This window comes from Lissotriton vulgaris, chromosome 3_1 (assembly GCF_964263255.1).
Source record: "Lissotriton vulgaris chromosome 3_1, aLisVul1.2, whole genome shotgun sequence".
Lineage (NCBI taxonomy): Eukaryota > Metazoa > Chordata > Amphibia > Caudata > Salamandridae > Lissotriton > Lissotriton vulgaris.
In genome coordinates, this window is record NC_141689.1 from 1,206,027,713 (window position 1) to 1,206,045,264 (window position 17,552).

A 17,552-nucleotide genomic window follows, 5' to 3' on the forward strand; every position below is an offset into this window, starting at 1 on the left:
AGTGGACTAGGAAAGGGGAGAAAAAAAACGGCCCACAGAGTGCACGGAGACAGACAGAGAAAATTAAAGCAGTCTCGCTGTGCGGCCGGACAGCGATTGTCAGCTGTGGCCTCTCCTTCACCCCTGCCCTGCCAAGCAATCAAGCTGAGGCTGGGCTGGGGAGGGGTGATTGTTAGCAAGAATTGGCCTCCCTGGGGGCCAGGTGTTTCTCAGGCCTTTGAGCCATTTTCACCTCGGGCCTCCTGGGGCCCATGCAGCCCAGAAACGGTGTTAGTCTTAGCACCGCGCCCACAGCCCTTCACATTCAGGGCATAGTGGACGAGGAAGAATGGGTCTTGCTGTGGGGGCAATGTTTGGAATGTTTTTTATTTTATTTATTTATTTATGCGATTTTATATAGCGCAGACTTTACCCGAAGGTGTCAGAGCGCTTCACACAAGGAACAGCAATAATACATGAGGAGAAAAATTACAAGTGGACAAATTACAAAAGCAAACGTTAAGTTACATGAATCAAAAGTGACGATAGTGAGCAACCAAAATACATGAGGTAGCAATCGGTACATTACAGGAGGAAAAAGTGATATGTGTGCAGGTTACAAAAGCGTACAAAGTACAAGTAGAGGTATAATACTGCAATAAATGGCAGACACTCCAACACAAGAACAAACGTTACATAGGCAATGGTGGCACTTGTGCAAGTATCTAAAGCAAACAAACGTGAGAGGTAGCATACAGTGTGATACCAGAGAAAAGTGACGTGTGCAAGTTACAAAAGGGTACCATACACAGGTACAAGGGTAATACTACAGTAAATGGTAAACACTCAAACTGCCAGAAAACACTGGGAAGGCACTTCCCATGCACCAGCTTCACCTCAGCCTCCCCCTGGCTACCTGGCTACCTTGGATGATCCAGAAAGTTGTGTTTTGTGCTCCCCTGCCAGGACATTTTCGCGAGGCCTGGAGGGCTGAATAATTTACTAATTGCAGGGGCCTTACCTGTTCATGTGCTCCTGAGCTAAAGGTCTGGGGAGGGCTAAGTAGGTTAGTAATAACAGGGGCTTTGCTGCTTTTCAGGTGCTCCGGTGCTAGAGGGCTGGAATAATTTTGTGACAGAAAGGGGCCTTGCTATTTTTTTTTAGTTGCTCAGCATGTAGGCCATTGGCACCTTTGCCCTGTGTCCTGTGCAAGAACAGTATCCTCCCACTTTCATTCCTTGTCTGTGCAAATAGTGTTTCATGAAAGGGCACGCCCATTGAATGTGGGCCACGCCCCTTAAATATGGGCCACGCCTCTTGAATGTGGGCCCCTTTTTTCGTCAGTGCCCGGGCCGAATTGTGATCCCAATCCGACCCTGGTAGTCACAAACATCTACGCAATCTAAAATACTTGAAACAGTTGATGACTTATTCACTTCCTGAGTAAGATGGGATTAAAAAACATTCAAAAAACAAGGACAGTGACTGCCCGAAAGATTCCTTCATGGGCAACAACATATGTTGCTCATGGAGAATTAAAAATAACTAAATGGGAAATGTAATTCACGTTACTACCCTTTCACATGCACGGCTGTGCACCATTGATGGTGCAGTCTGCAGAACAGTAACTGCGTAACTATAATTGGGAATTTACACAACTTTGCCAGGGGTACTCTTGGAAACGATGATGGATTTTACAGCAGTATTCTTTGAAACATTTTTAAATCCTAAAACTTAGTAGATCTGTCCGCATTATACGGTGCAAAACTGCAGGTGCAGCTTCACAAATTGTTTGTGAAACATGCTCCGTAAAGCGCCCAGCACAACAGCGCCTTGTGAGATGCTTATTATTCCACAGAGCAGAAACTATCCAGACAACCTGGCATTCTGACTCGAAAAGTGAGTTGTTAGTACACATCTTCACATTTACCAATGTGGGTCATTTAATGCTAAAGAAGGTGATGGCTTAAGTTCACTTTTAACCCTGCAGACAGTCCGGAGGAATGGATGAGGGGCATGCGCCTGGGACACTGACGTGCAGAGCTTTGTTATGTTAATGCAGTGAGGTCATTGTAGGCAGAAACCTGCGGGGAAGGGGTTTTCACATGTTTTTCTGATGTCGCGGGCCCTCAGTGCTGGTGTTATTTCAGAAGTTCCTTTTGCATTCCAAACACATGGACGCTAAAGGGTTAACATCCTCCGTGCCTATGTGTCATGACCCACAGCGCTAGTTTTGGAATTTTAGAAATGTATGTTTTGACGTAACGTGAGAGCTTGGAGACGCAAAAACTACTTGTTGTACCTACCAGTGCGCTGCAGGCTCTGGTGATGTGTGGCTTGGTATGTATTTTTATATGACAACAAACCCGAAATTCGCAACGCTAGTGTTTCTGCGTCAAAGACAATTGGGACAAACAAGATATGTTTAATATTGAAAACAACTAAAAAAAATCAGCTGGATTATCCATAGGAATAAATATAACAGTGTCAGGAAATAATATGATATATTAAAAAACAGTGGAACACCTCAAACATAAGAGCGGGTTTTCCTACCCACACAACATCCTGAATTCACCTGCTCCCAATTACACAAGCTCCTGCACCTCCTAGGTCATCTTTTTAGGTCTCGTCTGCATGGGCTGCGCACATGCGGAGTCTGGCTGGCGATATTTTATGTTTTTTAGGAGCTTTCAGTAACGGGCTTTAAGCCCTGCCCCTCTTTCGCACTGGCCGGCATCACCGTTTATGCTAAACGGTGGGCAGCCATTGGGAAAGCGGTTTGTATGAAGTTGACTTTTATCTTTGTCAGACTACCCACTTGGATGGTATATAAGTGGTATACGTTAATTTGCATAGTTAATTAAAACTGTTGCAAAAATGCCATTATCAAAAGATAAAAAACACAATTTATATACATTTACAACCCATTCCTTCATAATTATTAATTTTAAAAGCTTCTTAAAAATAAAACAGAATGAAATTTCCAATATGAAGCAGCTTTAACAGCAAAATGTATAATTTCAGTCCAGTTGCTGCCACCGCATTCCACACTATCCAGCCAAACTTTTTGCTGACCATTAACAAGCCCTTCTGACCTTGGCGAAACAATCTTTCTTTTCCATATACCATGCCCTCAGGTACTGTACTGTCCGATCTCCGTGTACTGCAGATGTAGATGTTGATTTCTTTGAGTGGAATTTTCTTGAGTACGCCTTGGAACGTTTGCCCATGTCTTCCCCTACAAAAATTCCTTAGGTCTCTATTTCAGGCATTTTACTATCGCACAATTTCAGATACTTCACCAGGCTGCAATTCAATTGTGGATCGTTCGGTGCAAAGCATGCCAGTAGAGCTTGCCTCCTGGTCGAATCCCTTGCGGATTAAAGTGTCGCCTCAACAGTTGTTTATTTTCTTTAACCGCATCGCTGCGGCGGCTTTTCCCGCTGTGTGCAGCAATTTACGAAAAGCCGCGTTACGTGACGAGCTCAGCTCGTCATCCGCACACGACTACCTTGGCTGATGACGAGCTGAGCTCGTCATTAGCAGCGAAGGGGTTAAGCAGTTTTTTTACAGGAGCACAGTAAATTCAGAAGATCTTCCGATGCTGAACCGCATAGGCGGCACACTGTGCCCGCTTTCTCTCTTAAAAAGGGATGAAGATGTTGACTGCAGGGTAACAGCCCCAGTCTGTACTTCATGAAAGCAATTTTTATGTTCTTCTCATACCCCAGATTGAAATAGGCTTGGGCGGCCGAGTCCGTATATGTCTTTAATGTCATCCAGCCATGGGCCCTTTTTGTCAATGTGGCCTTGTCCTCCAACAAGGAAAGATGTTTCACTGTTTTCCACACTAGTTTTTTAAAAATAGTGGTAGTTGTTGGTGCTTCCCACTTGGATGGGCTCATCTGACTTCCTCCAGTCGCAAAAGGAGTCTTATTTTCATGGGGCCATGTGTTTCAAACACATGGCCCCATAAAGACAAGCCCCGCGGTGTGTTTATTTTTGCATTGGGCTTTAACGTTAAAGTGAAAGCAAGATGAAAAAATAAACCATGGCTGCCAGGCGAGCAATTGTTTGTTTCTTATTTCTAGGGACAAGTAAAAGGGATCAACCCTTCCTAATCAGTTTCAAGGTTACACTATTAGAGCACACCGCTAACTATGTACTATTAAGGCCGCACCGCCAAGAGGCCGGAGGAAATTGGAACTGGCTATCCTCCATATTAACAACTTCAACTCATTCCTAACACGAGTGAAGCAGTAATAACAGCACAGACAGAAAGAAGACACCTGAAGGTTATCTTCTGGAAAGTTGCTGTTCTAAAACATTTCTTGAACAGACCGATGATGTAAAAAACTGTAACAACCAGGAGACCGTCTGCTTACAAGAGACAAGTCTGACTATTGCATGCAACATTCCGTTTTATCAGTTCATGCTCCTTATCCCCATCTCCCAGTTTCACCATTTTAGGCTCAGTAACACGCTCAAACATAACCTGCTGCAGTTTAACCAGTGCATGCCTGGTTATGCCACCGGTTACATCTTGCCTCTGGTCGGGTCTGGGAGCGCTTTGCTGCGGTGAGTGCTGTCCTAGCCACCACCTCCTTCTGATGGAGTGCGGCCACCAACCGGTCATTGCCTGGGGGCTGGCAAGGAGGGGAGGGGAGGGGGCAAGGCTCCTGGGTATATTCCCACCCATCGTGCCTTAAAGTCGGTACTGAGGCTCGGGTACGTTTTTATGGGCTGCATGGTGTATTATGAGCATGACCAATTACAAAGGAAAGAGGAGCACTCAAATTTATACTACAATCGTACGTTATAGGGTAAACCAAGGGTGCAGGCTGCTAAACTATGTTGGCTACATAATGTGAAAACAACAAGAAAATATGCAAGCAAAGCCTACATGCAGGATGCACTGATCCTAGGAGAATGCAAATTCTCACGATTTAAAATGATTAACAGACTCTATTAAATCAGTAGTCTTGAAATTTATATTGCAGGCATTGATTTTATTTTACAATGTTGCTATTCCAGAACAATACTATGTTCTTAAATTATTTTTTTAAATCATACACCGAGAACATTTCGTATGCCTGTATTATTCCTGGCATTAGAGGAAATCAAATTTATACATATATACATGTAACTCGCTGTGCTGCGTAGTTATTCATTTAAAACATTAACAATGTGTATGGTCAATTGATGTCGCCCAATGCATTTCGGGAAGCCCTGTTCCCTTCTTCAGGGGCGAAAACCTAAACAAATATAATACAAAAAAGTGTATATATCAGGATTATAGTCCAACGGTTAATAAATGATAGTTAGACACAAGGAGGAAGATACATATCAATATCATAGTTACCAGAAGGTAAACTGAGAAATGTATAAACAAAACACATGTGCTTCATGATAAAATCACTATACATAGCACCTACGTGGATTAACAAAAAGCAACTCTCATGGTGATTTAGTACCTTCATACATAGGAACACGGGTTATAGATGGGATGTTCAAAATTGTACATAGTCATGAAACCTGAGGCATTCTTAGGGATGAGTACAATGTGAAACAATAACATCTATATATTAATAGTCAGTCCAGAAGGAGAAAGACTGAAGTTAGGCAAAACACATGCTTAATAGTGGTAACAGTATCGGACACATAATGTTGTAGAACTGTAGAAATATTCTAGAATTAAAAAACGAAGTAATGCACCAACTTGTATACATATAACCACGCAGAGGCTTGCTTATATAGATGTATACAATTGGCCGGTGCGCTGTTAGTTTAAGATACTTTGGGGGCGGCACTATGCTTACTGGTGTAAGACTGTTGCGGGCCTGGGAGGGTCTCTCGCATCTTCCCATGATGTATCTGGATGCAAGGAAGGAAACAGCCAATTACAAATTCTGCGGCACACTAGTCAAAGCACAGTAGGGAAAGCATTGGATAGCGTAGAGGTAAACATTTCTCTTCCCTCTCCAGAGAGTGCAACAGTAGTTAAAGTTTTGGATAGCGTAGGGGTAAAAATTACTATTCCCACTCCAGAGAGTGCAACAGTAGGGAAAGTGTTGGATAGCATAGGGGTAAAAATGACTATTCCCACTCCAGAGAGTGCAACAGTAGAGAAAACGTTGGATAGCGTAGGGGTACAAATTACTATTCCCACTCCAGTAAGTGCAACAGTACGGAAAACATTGGATAGCGTAGGGGTAAAAATTACTATTACCACTCCAGAGGGGGCAACAGTAGGGAAAGCGTTGGATAGCGTAGGGGTAAAAATTACTATTCTCACTCCAGGGAGTGCAACAGTAGGGAAAGCGTTGGATAGCGTAGGGGTGAAAATTACTATTTCCACTCCTGAGAGTGCAACAGTAGGGAAAGCGTTGGATAGCGTAGGGGTAAAAATTACTATTCCCACTCCAGAGAGTGCAACAGTAGGGAAAACGTTGGATAGCGTAGGGGTAAAATTACTATTCCAACTCCAGTGAGTGCAACAGTAGGGAAAGGATTGGATAGTGTAGGGGTAAAAATTACTATTCCCACTCCAGAGAGTGCAACAGTAGCAAAGCGTTGGATAGCGTAGGGGTAAAAATTACTATTCCCACTCCAGAGAGTGCAACAGTAGGGAAAAAGTTTGGATAGCGTAGAGGTAAAATTTACTACTCCCACTCCAGAGAGTGCAACAGTAGGGAAAGCGTTGGATAGCGTAGGGGTAAAAATTACTATTCCCACTCCAGAGAGTGCAACAGTAGGGAAAGTAGGGAAAGCGTTGGATAGCATAGGGGTAAATTTTACTATTCCCACTCTAGTGAAAATAAATTAATATAATTCACATAATTATCAATTAATCAATTAATAAAAAATTATTATCAATTAAGAATTAATTATTTATCAATTAAAAATTAATTAACAATGTATTCAAAATAAATACCAATTAATTAATTAACATATTTAATTAATCATAATTAAATTACTTCCCACCCTATTCCCCTATAAACCCACAACCCGCTACAGAATTAAATTACGCAAAAATTAAATAACATAAAATTAATTACTTAAACTAAATTACAAAAATATATAAACATTTTCACACATATACTAACATACAAAACACTTTAAAAAATTCAATATTATTAAAAATTCGATATTTTTAATAAACTATATTATGTACTTCGATATTTTGACTTTCTATATTTTTAAAATCGATATTACATTACTTACCTTCAAAACGATATTTTTGATGTCTATATTCTGTCCATTGGATATTTTGTCCATTCTATATTTTGGAGTCGATATTTAGGTTAGTCTATTTTTTGGAATCAATATTTTGACCATTTACTGTTGCGATCTTATGCGTTGGTAAAGGGGGGCCCAAATATCTGTCCGTCAATACCAGATGACACTAATAATGTCCAGTAATCATATGGTGGCTATACATGAGCTATAAATTATATTGAGGGAGGAGAAAATGTTTTATTTAAATTATTATCCAGGTGTCCCATTATAGAAGAGCATTGGGCCAAGGGCACTCTTCATTGAGGCCGTTTTTGACCGAATTAAACATAAAAATCCAGAAGACCTCTCTCTTCTTGTGCAAGCAGGTGAGGTCCACTCCAGCCTACGCTAAGTGGGCTCCCATCTGAAGCCCTGAGCAAAATATCTCTTACCGGTGTAAACATCACTATATTTGTTCTATAGGCCTCCATTGAGCGATCCTCAATTTCTGACCGCTGGTGCTATCCCATTGAGGAAAGACCCCTATGATTCCGAGTAACCCACAATATCAGAGCCTTGACACACAAAGCTATTAAGCAAATGCGATATATATGACGGTATCTATTATCAAATGTATGCTTCTTTTTATTTACACTATTTTAATGGTAAAAAATCTTTTATCTGCAGCTTGTGAGCCCCCAACCCCATGGAACATCTTCGCCCTGAAGAAGGTGTGGCCTGAATAGGCCTCACACCGAAACGTGCGTTGGCGTGGTGCCTGTGGATGGCAGAAGTTTAGCCATTGTTAACAATTTTTTCCAACGTATTTTGCCACCACAGTCTCATTTGTGCTTACGCAGATATATTTCATCTTTACTGCAGGCCTGGCTGTACCAGTATGAGTTTAATGTATAAATGTTTGTGGAAGTGATTGGTCTTATTAGTGTGAAAGTGAGTGTGACTCTAGCATGGTTGCCTGGGAGTGTGTGGGACATGTATGTACTTTGTAAATTTATACTATGAGAGGTATTTCTTTCCTCTTCTTAATAAATATATCATAGGGATCAGACTGTGACCCATGCTACTTGAAAATATTTAAACAGAATAACAAATAAACAAGAAACAACAAAATGAATATTGTGTGATGTGTACTTGGCTCTGATATTTATTTGTCACCTTTTATTTCAAGTGAAGGATCCCTTATGGGACCGTGATATACGCTCTGGCAGGGTGGCTGCTGATTCCATTGTACTGTTATACACCCTTTTTTGTCTGCCAGCATCCTGAATCCCAACGGGGAACTCCCTTCTATTTTGTTGTTTCTGTACCTACATGCCATGAACAATTCAATTTGAAGGTGCTCCTCGTGATCTCGTTTGGCTTGCGAAATCTCTTTTTTATACTCAGCACAAAGAAATGTAACCTCACTATTTACATTATATGCACTTTGTGATCTGCGTGGTACAAGTTCTTTGCAGCAGGCATATTAACCTTCCTAAGCTACCTTAGAAGAGAAACTTCCGTTAGACAAACATCCGGTCTTTCTTTCTCGAAGAACAACATTAATCACAGGAGTTATCTTCACTTTTAGCATTGTTGCCTGAAAACGGCTGGAGGCCAGGACCAGGGGCAGCAGGTACTTTTCGAACCATAATATACTTGCAAACATGAGGCCCCCACCCAAAGTCCGCGCCCGGTGTTGTCGAACAGGTCGCACTGCTCTAGAGCCAGCCCTCTCGCTCGCCAAAGTTTCTGATTGGCTTTGCCAAATTACACCGTACAACCCTGCGCCTCTTTAAATAGCACTTTTTCTCAGACTACACCTCCTCTTTCCCCCTCCGCTGGCCATCACCAAAATAGAATCTGACATCGGCTGCTACTGCACCCATCCATATTTTAACGAGGCATCAGGACATTTTTCTTTGGTGTAAACATGCCTCTTGAGTTTGAACTGTGCCCTGGGCGCTCCATTGGCGGCGACCATCCCTGCTTCGTCATCGCTGAAATCGGGCAGAATCACCAGGGGGACCTGGAGACAGCCAAGAAAATGATCCGGATGGCGAAGGTAATGAGCGGGGACAAATTCATGATAAAGTGCAGTCGGAAAATCTGACAATTTGTTGATTAACGTGCCTACATCCCTTTCGCCTGCATATTGTCCACCAAGTGTCGCTCTCCCTCCACAATTATGAGTTGCTTCCTTACTTCAAAACTCTTAATCTGGCCCCGCCGCTTTTGGGGTCCTGGGGATATGTCGAGGATGGAGGAATAAGGATAATCTTTGGAAATGGGGCCAAGCAAAAGAACTACAAGTCGATGTGAAACTGCTCGTAAAAATGTTTATTTGTGCCCTTGCCGAATTGATGTTTTTTTTTTAATCAACAGCAGCTCCTTTGAGGAACGGGCTACTTGAAAAACAAACGTTTTCCGTTTGGAAATGCCAATAGGGGCATGATGGTCTGCTGTTCATCGCAGCCCCATCAGCCCCTGAGTGTGTATCCATTCACAGGGGAGTGCAAATTGCAAACTGCTAATTAATATTAATTAGGTAGGTCGCTCTGTCAAAGTCTGTTCACAAAAAGTCGATGCGCAATTTCTGACCACTTTTTCAAGAGATTTATTTAAAGTTTGTCCGACGGGATTCTCAGTCACAAATGTGATGGATAGCAGCCTTAATGCCATTGTCATAAGATAGTTCTCACATGGATGGGACCTATTGGCTTTGGCAATGCTTGTTTTCAGTTTGAAAAACTCATGTATTATCTAGATCACTTCTCAACCATCTTGCCACGCACACAGGACACTCTGCAGGCTGTGTTAACCTAATGAGTTTTCAAACTGAAAACAAGCATTGCCAAAGCCAATAGGTCCCACCTATGCGAGAACTATTCGATCTGCCAACGTCTTTTGGCCATGTTGCAGTGTAGCATGACTAAAAGTTATACCAGAAAACCTTTGCACGCCTTCGTTTTTCCTCCCCGCTTCATAGCGGTTTATATTAATAACGTGTATGCCGTTTTCTAAATAACTTTTAGTCATGCTGCACAGCAGTCACGCCAATCTACGACAAAGCTGAAACACGATGGCAAAAGCCAGTAGCTCTCACATAGGCGAAGCAGCTTTGCCAATGCTTGTTTTCCCTGCGTACAGCGCACAGCATCCTCCAAATCGCTTCAAACTTGTTTTGTATATAATTATCGTGAGCGAAAAGAGAATCATCCTGCCGAACCAGTCCCGTTAAACTCTGAGGAATGCTGTAGGGGGGACCTCTAGGTGCAAGCGTCAGTCTGAGGCGAGCCCACACCCACTCGATTGATTCTCCATAGAACCAGTCAGTCGTGTATCTCCTAAAAGACAGTTATTCCCTTCGGGCGCTGTGCTGTCTGTCTAACAGTTCGATTACAGGGAACGACCAAACACACCCAAGCATACTTCTCTGGGTTCATATTAAGAATTTTAGCCAGCCGAGTAAGATGGTTATGGCTGCAAACAATGCACGCCCATTTGGTGGCGTATTTTTCAAGGGGCAGTGCAGTCGCAGCCGCCCCTGCTGGTAAACAACATTTCGCTTTTCGTTTGGGAATAATACGACAAACTAGCTTGTATAGGGTACACTGGACTGGCTAGGTTGTGGCGAGTGTTATTAGAAATCACCCCAGGGCAGGGTACGAGTGGGGGGCTACACACGGGGTAAACACGAGTGGACGGCGTCCACCCACTTTTTTCACCGGTTGAACGCCGTCTTCCCAGCTAAAAATTTGGGCCCCACTGAATATTGGGCTGAACTCGTCCTGATGTAAACACAGTACACTTTCAGCAGCGCCCCCCACGTTGTCTGCTTTCCATCTGCAACAAGCAACCATGTGCAGTCCGGAAGAGGCTTTCTTATTTAAGCCTTCTGCTAGGCTCATAACAAAGGCAGAATTGGAGGTGTCATCAGGACTCCTTTTGTTCCAGGCTCTTGGCTGGGAGCAGTCAGGAGCCTCACACCTGATGTAAATGAAGCAGAGGGGAAACAATGGCTCACAACTTGTTAGCACTTCACACATACTTAAGAGAGGCAGCTTTTCACTTTGTTCATTCCCTTTTTAGGAGATAGGCATGCACTGTAAGAATATCAGTTGTGTTCGTCTTTCCAAGTATTTACACGAAGCAAATTGCATTTATATAGAGCTTACTTCACTGAGGAGGCATTGAAATAATTTAAGTACCACTATTTTTTCTTGTGAGGCCCTACTCATTCCAATGCTGGGCGTCAGAGTGCTTTACATCAACATGTGCATATTACATGTACAATAAAATATATAATTTTGAGAATTAATGTACATGATGTGTTACATAAAACTGGGGGATTGCAAGGTGTAGAAGTTACGTATCATCTTCCATAGCTCACTGTGCTATTATCCTTGCAATGCGCTCAAACGTACACATGAAAGACCTGCTAAACATATATGTGAGGGCTTTAGATCTGTTATTACTTCTTGTGATGCCACTTCCTGTAAAGTCGCGGCTTGTGATACCACTTTCTATGATGTAAATTCCTGTGATGCCATGTGTGATGTCATGCGCCATGATGTTGTGTGCCCTGATGTCATGCGCCGTGATGTCACTTGCCGGGCTGTCACTTGCATACTGCCTAACTAGGTTAGACCCCCCCCACTTCTTTTTTTAGGACTTGTGCTCTGGCACAGGGGTGTTATTTTCAAATGATTAGGACAGAATCACCCCAACAATGCAAATAGAAATTGTAGAATGTTTAATACAGCCATCAACAGCCTCCTGTAGCACCACAATCACCTCTGGCAAGCCAATATAGAAAACCAAAAGAAAGTGAAATGCGTTGCTGTGCTTAAGCGCTGAGTTCCTGGCTTGTAAATCAAGGCATGCGCCATGATAAGGGATTTTTTTCAGCTGTGGTGTTTCACCTTCTGGCGAAATGTAAACGATTCAGTGAGCGTAATAAAATGTTCATTTAATAGTCACTAAATATATTCCTGAAGCCGACACCGCCAACAGCTAGAACATTTGTGGGACAGCTCGTGACCAACGCCAGGACGTCCGTGAATTCTTCATGTCCATGTGGCTTCAGAGACAATCTTCACCTCATCGCCTGTTTGCACCCGACATCGCCTGGTTCCATCCTGGTTCCACGGTAGTCACTGGCTAGTGACTTTGAACATTGTCCCCTCTGCTTTCAGGTCTTCACCACTTCAGATCCACCCTTGGATCCACCGGAACTCTTCTCGTCTCGACGCCTGCAGCATCTTCAGCTCCAAGCACCATCGACCTGTGTGACGAAACCCAACACTACTTCGCACCTGTGCACCCGCTTCCTGTGGGTAAGGTAACTCAGCAACGCCAGTGTTCCTACACTGGTACACACCTCTAGTGCCTAGTTCTAAAGTTTTGTCCTTCTAGGTCAGCCCGAAGGATCCTTAATCACTAACTTTGTAAATTTTACGCACCATTGACTTTACATTGGTATATGCGTGCACTTTCCGCACTGCACCCGAGTCCCGCGGGCCTTTCCCGACTTCTTCACTGTTAGTCCCGAACAGCTCCAGCGATTCCCCAGGCCCATGGCCTACTTCCTTTCAGCTAGGTGGTTCTTATACCACTATTTTAGTATATGGTTTAGGTGGCCCCTAGGGCTCATCCATATTGTGCAACTTTGTATATTTAAACTGTGTTTTGTTTTAACGCATTTGCTTCTGTGCTCATACAGAGTATAGGGGATTTTGTAGTAAATAAATATATATATTTTCAATATATATCTGTGTGGTGTCCTTTCATTTGGTATTCAAGGGGATTGTGTATGGTAAAACAGCTTGCTTCACATGCCTTTACAGAGTTTAGCCTAAGACTGCTTTGTCCCTCTAGGATAGCTGGTCTATAAGGTTGGCTTACAACCAATCATCATAAGGGTTGCTTGGCATGGTACAAGGTGATCACTAGAATTAGTGAGCATCACATATTAGGCCAACTTCTCACAACTTGGAATTCCGTTGCTGATACTGTGTGCATGTGTCTTTGTATGCTCCTCTCTTTCAGATGGTCTCTTCACAAGTGTGACCCTTTCCTAAGCAGTGTTTATTTGTTATGGTGTTTAGTTTGGACGGTTGCTGTCGAAAGGCACATTAACTATCCTTTTCAAGTATAAAATGGAAAGAAAACGTTTTACCTGATTTTAAGATGCCACTTCTAAAAACTACTGTGTTTTAATGGAAATTGAGCGCCTTTGCAAAAGTTTAAACTATTAGTTTTGTAAATGACAATGCCTTTTAATATCATAAAAGGCATTGCCATTTACAATGCCAATAGCTCAAAATCAAGTAATTGCAAGACCTATTGCATTGTAAATGCTTGTTAGCATTAGGTGTAAAGGCACAGCCTTAGAGAGTGCAGTAGCTTACAGAAAAAGAACACGTGAAACAGCAAGGCTACAACAGACTCTCCACTGTCAATCACCTGTACGGATAAGTCACCATGACGTGCCACATACAGAAAGAAGGGTGGTTATAGTAAGCAAGGATCAATTAAGGAATAGGGACGTCATTCTTAAATAAAAATCTGCGCACAGGAGGATTATTTAAGAATGACGGTCCTATTCCTTAATTGCTGAAGCCCCCACTGAAACACGACTATCATTCCTCGAATTCACACCACCCGGGCATTCCAGAGTTTCGGCTCCTACTTAGTCGGACCTTTGGCTATACAATCTTTATAATTTATGATACTTACGTGCGCTGGATATTTAATGCTAAACAGGTGGTTCATATCCTTATTTACAATAAATTTTTTCACAGTCACGAATTCTATGACTTGTTGTATGTCATTGTATATTGTTTATAAAAGGACAGGCACAATTTCCTTGTGACCTGTTGTCAGTCGTGGCCAGCATGACTTGTGGGCGGGGGTTCGGGGGTCGCGCATGGAGGGAGTCGTGCAAAGGGTTAGTTAAAAAAAAAAACATTTTTAAAATGTGACTTACCTTCGTGGCCTTCTCTGGTCTGGTCCCGCGTCCTTTACACACAGGAAGCAGGCAGCCTCCCTCCCCTTCCCTAAGCCAATCACAATGCTCCAATGGCAGCGTTGTGATTTGCTGGGACTCTGACGGCACAGGGGTCTATGGGGAGGCCGTTTTCTCCAAGTAGGCTGTATGCAGCCTGCATGTAGTCTACATGAAGAAAACAGAGAGTGTGCATGACTGGTTTGGTCCGCCATGGGGCCGAACAAAGAGTCAGCACACACAACAGTGGGCAAGCCACTCCTCCCTTGCCTGGAGCAAGACCGCCCCCAACCAAACCTTTTTTATTTCTCGCAGTGAAAGCGCCACTCTCAGAAGTATTCACCTTCTTTAGCCTAAATTGCAGATCATTTCCCAAACATAAGGAAGGTATGCATGACCTCTTATGGAACACACAGCCCAACGCCATTTTCCTTACGGAAACATGGCTAAATGAGAGTTCAGGACCAGATGTGGCAATCGCCCTACCCCCCAACAATACAATCATCAGAAAGGACCATATAGATAACATCGGAGGGGGAATTACACTTATTTGAAAAACACTTACACTTGTAAATGGGATGACCTATCCTTCATAGGCTGTGAAGCCAGTTCCTTTAAGCTCTCGCTTACATCTCAATTTACATTCTCTGGGATCCTGATTTATTGACCGCCGGGTCCTGCTGGACCATGGGCATTGATGCTCCCTGAATTCATTGCCCCTCTGTTAATGGAAGCTACGAACTTCACTATTTTAGGAGACTTAAACATTCATTTTAATGACCCTACATGCACTATCAGCTCCACTTTGACTGCTGATTTAGCAACCATGAATGTTCTACTTCATAACTCAGGTCCCACTCACAAGGCTGGATATTTGCTAGACCGTATATTTTCCAATTTAGCTAGCATTGTATGCCAGGCAGCCCTCCCCATTATCTGGTCAGATCACTTTTTGGTTGGTTTTAGGGTGAAATTGGAGATGCAGTGCAAAAACTCGTCTACATTTTCTTCCAAAGTGAGGTTTAGAAATTGGAAGAATCTAGATGTTGAACGATTTAATCAACATCTCTTAAACAACATTCCTGCCCCCCCCCCCCCCCCCCCCCCCCCCAACAAAGATAGCGGATGCGGGCAACGTTCAAGCCTATTTAATGGAATTTATTGATGCATGTCTACCTATGTCTAACAAAAAAGTGAACAATCATCGTTCTCCTTCCCCATGGTTCTCTGATAAATAAAAAATAGTAAAAACCAAATTTAAAGTTCTAGAAAGACGGTGGAGGAAGGACTATGCACCAGAGTCAAAACTTACTTATAAACGGGCAAAAAAGGATTATCATTAACTATGTAAAGCTGCTCATGCTGAGCATGCAAATAACACCAGTTACTATTTAAAGTTGTGAAAAAGTTGTCAGGCGCATCCTGCCAACCCACGCCACCGGAGTTAACCACAGCGCAATGTGTAAACCTGGCTGAGTTCTTCATTGAAAAAATTGAAAAAATGTATACAGAATTTAATATCATAACTACTAATGCAGAGTTGCACTTAAAGCTCATTGAACCTACATCGGACTGTACCACTTCTTCTACGACACAGGCCACCACTGCAACCCCTGGTAAGGCACTGGAAAACTGTCTGCCTCTAGATATACAAGTCAAGTCAAGTCAATAGATTTATATAGCGCGCTACACACCCAGAGGGTCTCAAGGCGCTTGAAGAAGGGTGGGAATTACTTGTCAAATATCCACGTTTTAAGTTGCTTTCTGAATGCTAGGTGGTTCTGAGTAAGGCGAAGGTGAGTGGGAAGTGAGTTCCAGGTTTTAGCTGCCAGGTAGGAGAAGGATCTGCTTCCCATGGTGGTTTTGTTGATGCGAGGTACAGTGGCAAGGGCTTGGTTGGAGGATCGTAGCTGGCGGGAGGGGGTGTAGAAGGACAGTCGTGTGTTGAGGCATTCGGGTCCGCTTTCGTAGAGTGCTTTGTGTGCGTGGGTTAGGAGGCGGAAAGTAATCCTCTTATTGACGGGGAGCCAGTGGAGGTTTTTCAGGTGGTCAGAGATGTGTTCTTTACACGGGATGTCTAATATGAGCCTGGCTGAAGCGTTCTGGATGCGTTGGAGTTTTTTCTGGAGTTTTGCGGTGGTACCGGCGTAGAGGGTGTTTCCGTAGTCCAGTCGGCTCGTGACCAGTGCGTGGGTGACCGCATCCTAACCAGTCTTAGTTCTGGCTCCCCCAAGGACCCTCTCCCCATTCTTCAAAAATTAAAATTACAGCTACTTAAAGGTATTATGGACATGCTTATTTCATCGCTACGTGAAGCAATAAGACCAGCAGCGTGGAAACATGCTATGGTTCTACCCCTGCTGAAAAAAGGGAATGCTAATCCAGCTGAACTTTCTAATTTCTGCCCTATTTCCTTACTTCCAGCCTTTTCTAAAATCTTGGAGAAACATGTCAATCAGCAGTTGTCACAGTTTGCGGACTCCCAAAAAATCCTCCACTCATCACAATTAGAATTTAAAGCCGGCTTCTCTACAGAACCCACACTCTTGGGTGTCACAGAAACCCTTCGCAAACGTCTGGACATGGGAGAAATGATGGCACTCATACTGCTTGAGTTGAGTGCTGCTTTCGATACAGTGTCTCATACTGACCTTCTACAAGCTTTACATTCTTGGGGTATTGTCGGATCAGCACTTAAGTGGCTGTCTAGCTTTCTGTCTGACTGGATTTTTCATGTCTTCTCCTCTTCCGCTAGCTCTAAGGCCCATGATTACCCGTACGGAGTACCACAGGGATCTATACTATGCCTGTTACTCTTCAACATTTATGTTAGCCCCCTGGCCACAATTGCTGAAGAAGCTGGGCTAACCATTTTATCTTATGCAGATGTTACCCAGCTTATCTTCCCCTTGTCCACCAAGGAGACATCCAATGTGTCATCTCTCCAGGTAGGGCTGCAAAAGATAGCTTGCTGGATGCATACCAACTGGCTGAAACTAAACGATGGGAAAACTGACGTTCTCCTCTTCGGCAGAAACAAAGATCTCTGGGGTCCCCAACATTGGCCGCCTCAAATGGGTGATCTCCCCAACCATCTCAATCAGTCCGTAATCTTGGTATAATCATAGATGACCAACTTTCTATGAGGCAGCAAGCGGATAAGGTTGCCTTGACCTGTTTTACAATCCTAAGATGGCTAAAAAAAATGTGGATGTTGCCTAGGTCTACTCAAAGAATAGTTATACAGGCCCTGAATGTGTCTGGGCTGGACTATGGCAACGTCCTATATTTGGGAGCCAACAAAGAGGTGGTTCGTAAGCTGCAAGTCGTCCAGAATTCCACTGCC

At 43.2% G+C, this 17,552-nt stretch overlaps 1 protein-coding gene across 1 annotated transcript in view; it reads left to right on the plus strand.

The window, feature by feature from the left end:
• The first annotated feature begins 9,019 nt into the window (after positions 1–9,019).
• LOC147727647 (N-acetylneuraminate-9-phosphate synthase-like) overlaps positions 9,020–17,552 on the plus strand; it is a 188,955-nt gene continuing 180,422 nt past the window's right edge. Inside the window, exon 1 of the mRNA XM_086961660.1 lies at positions 9,020–9,262. Within this exon, the coding sequence (XP_086817786.1) occupies positions 9,131–9,262 (132 nt within the window). The 5' untranslated portion in view covers positions 9,020–9,130. The remainder of the gene's footprint in view (positions 9,263–17,552) is intronic.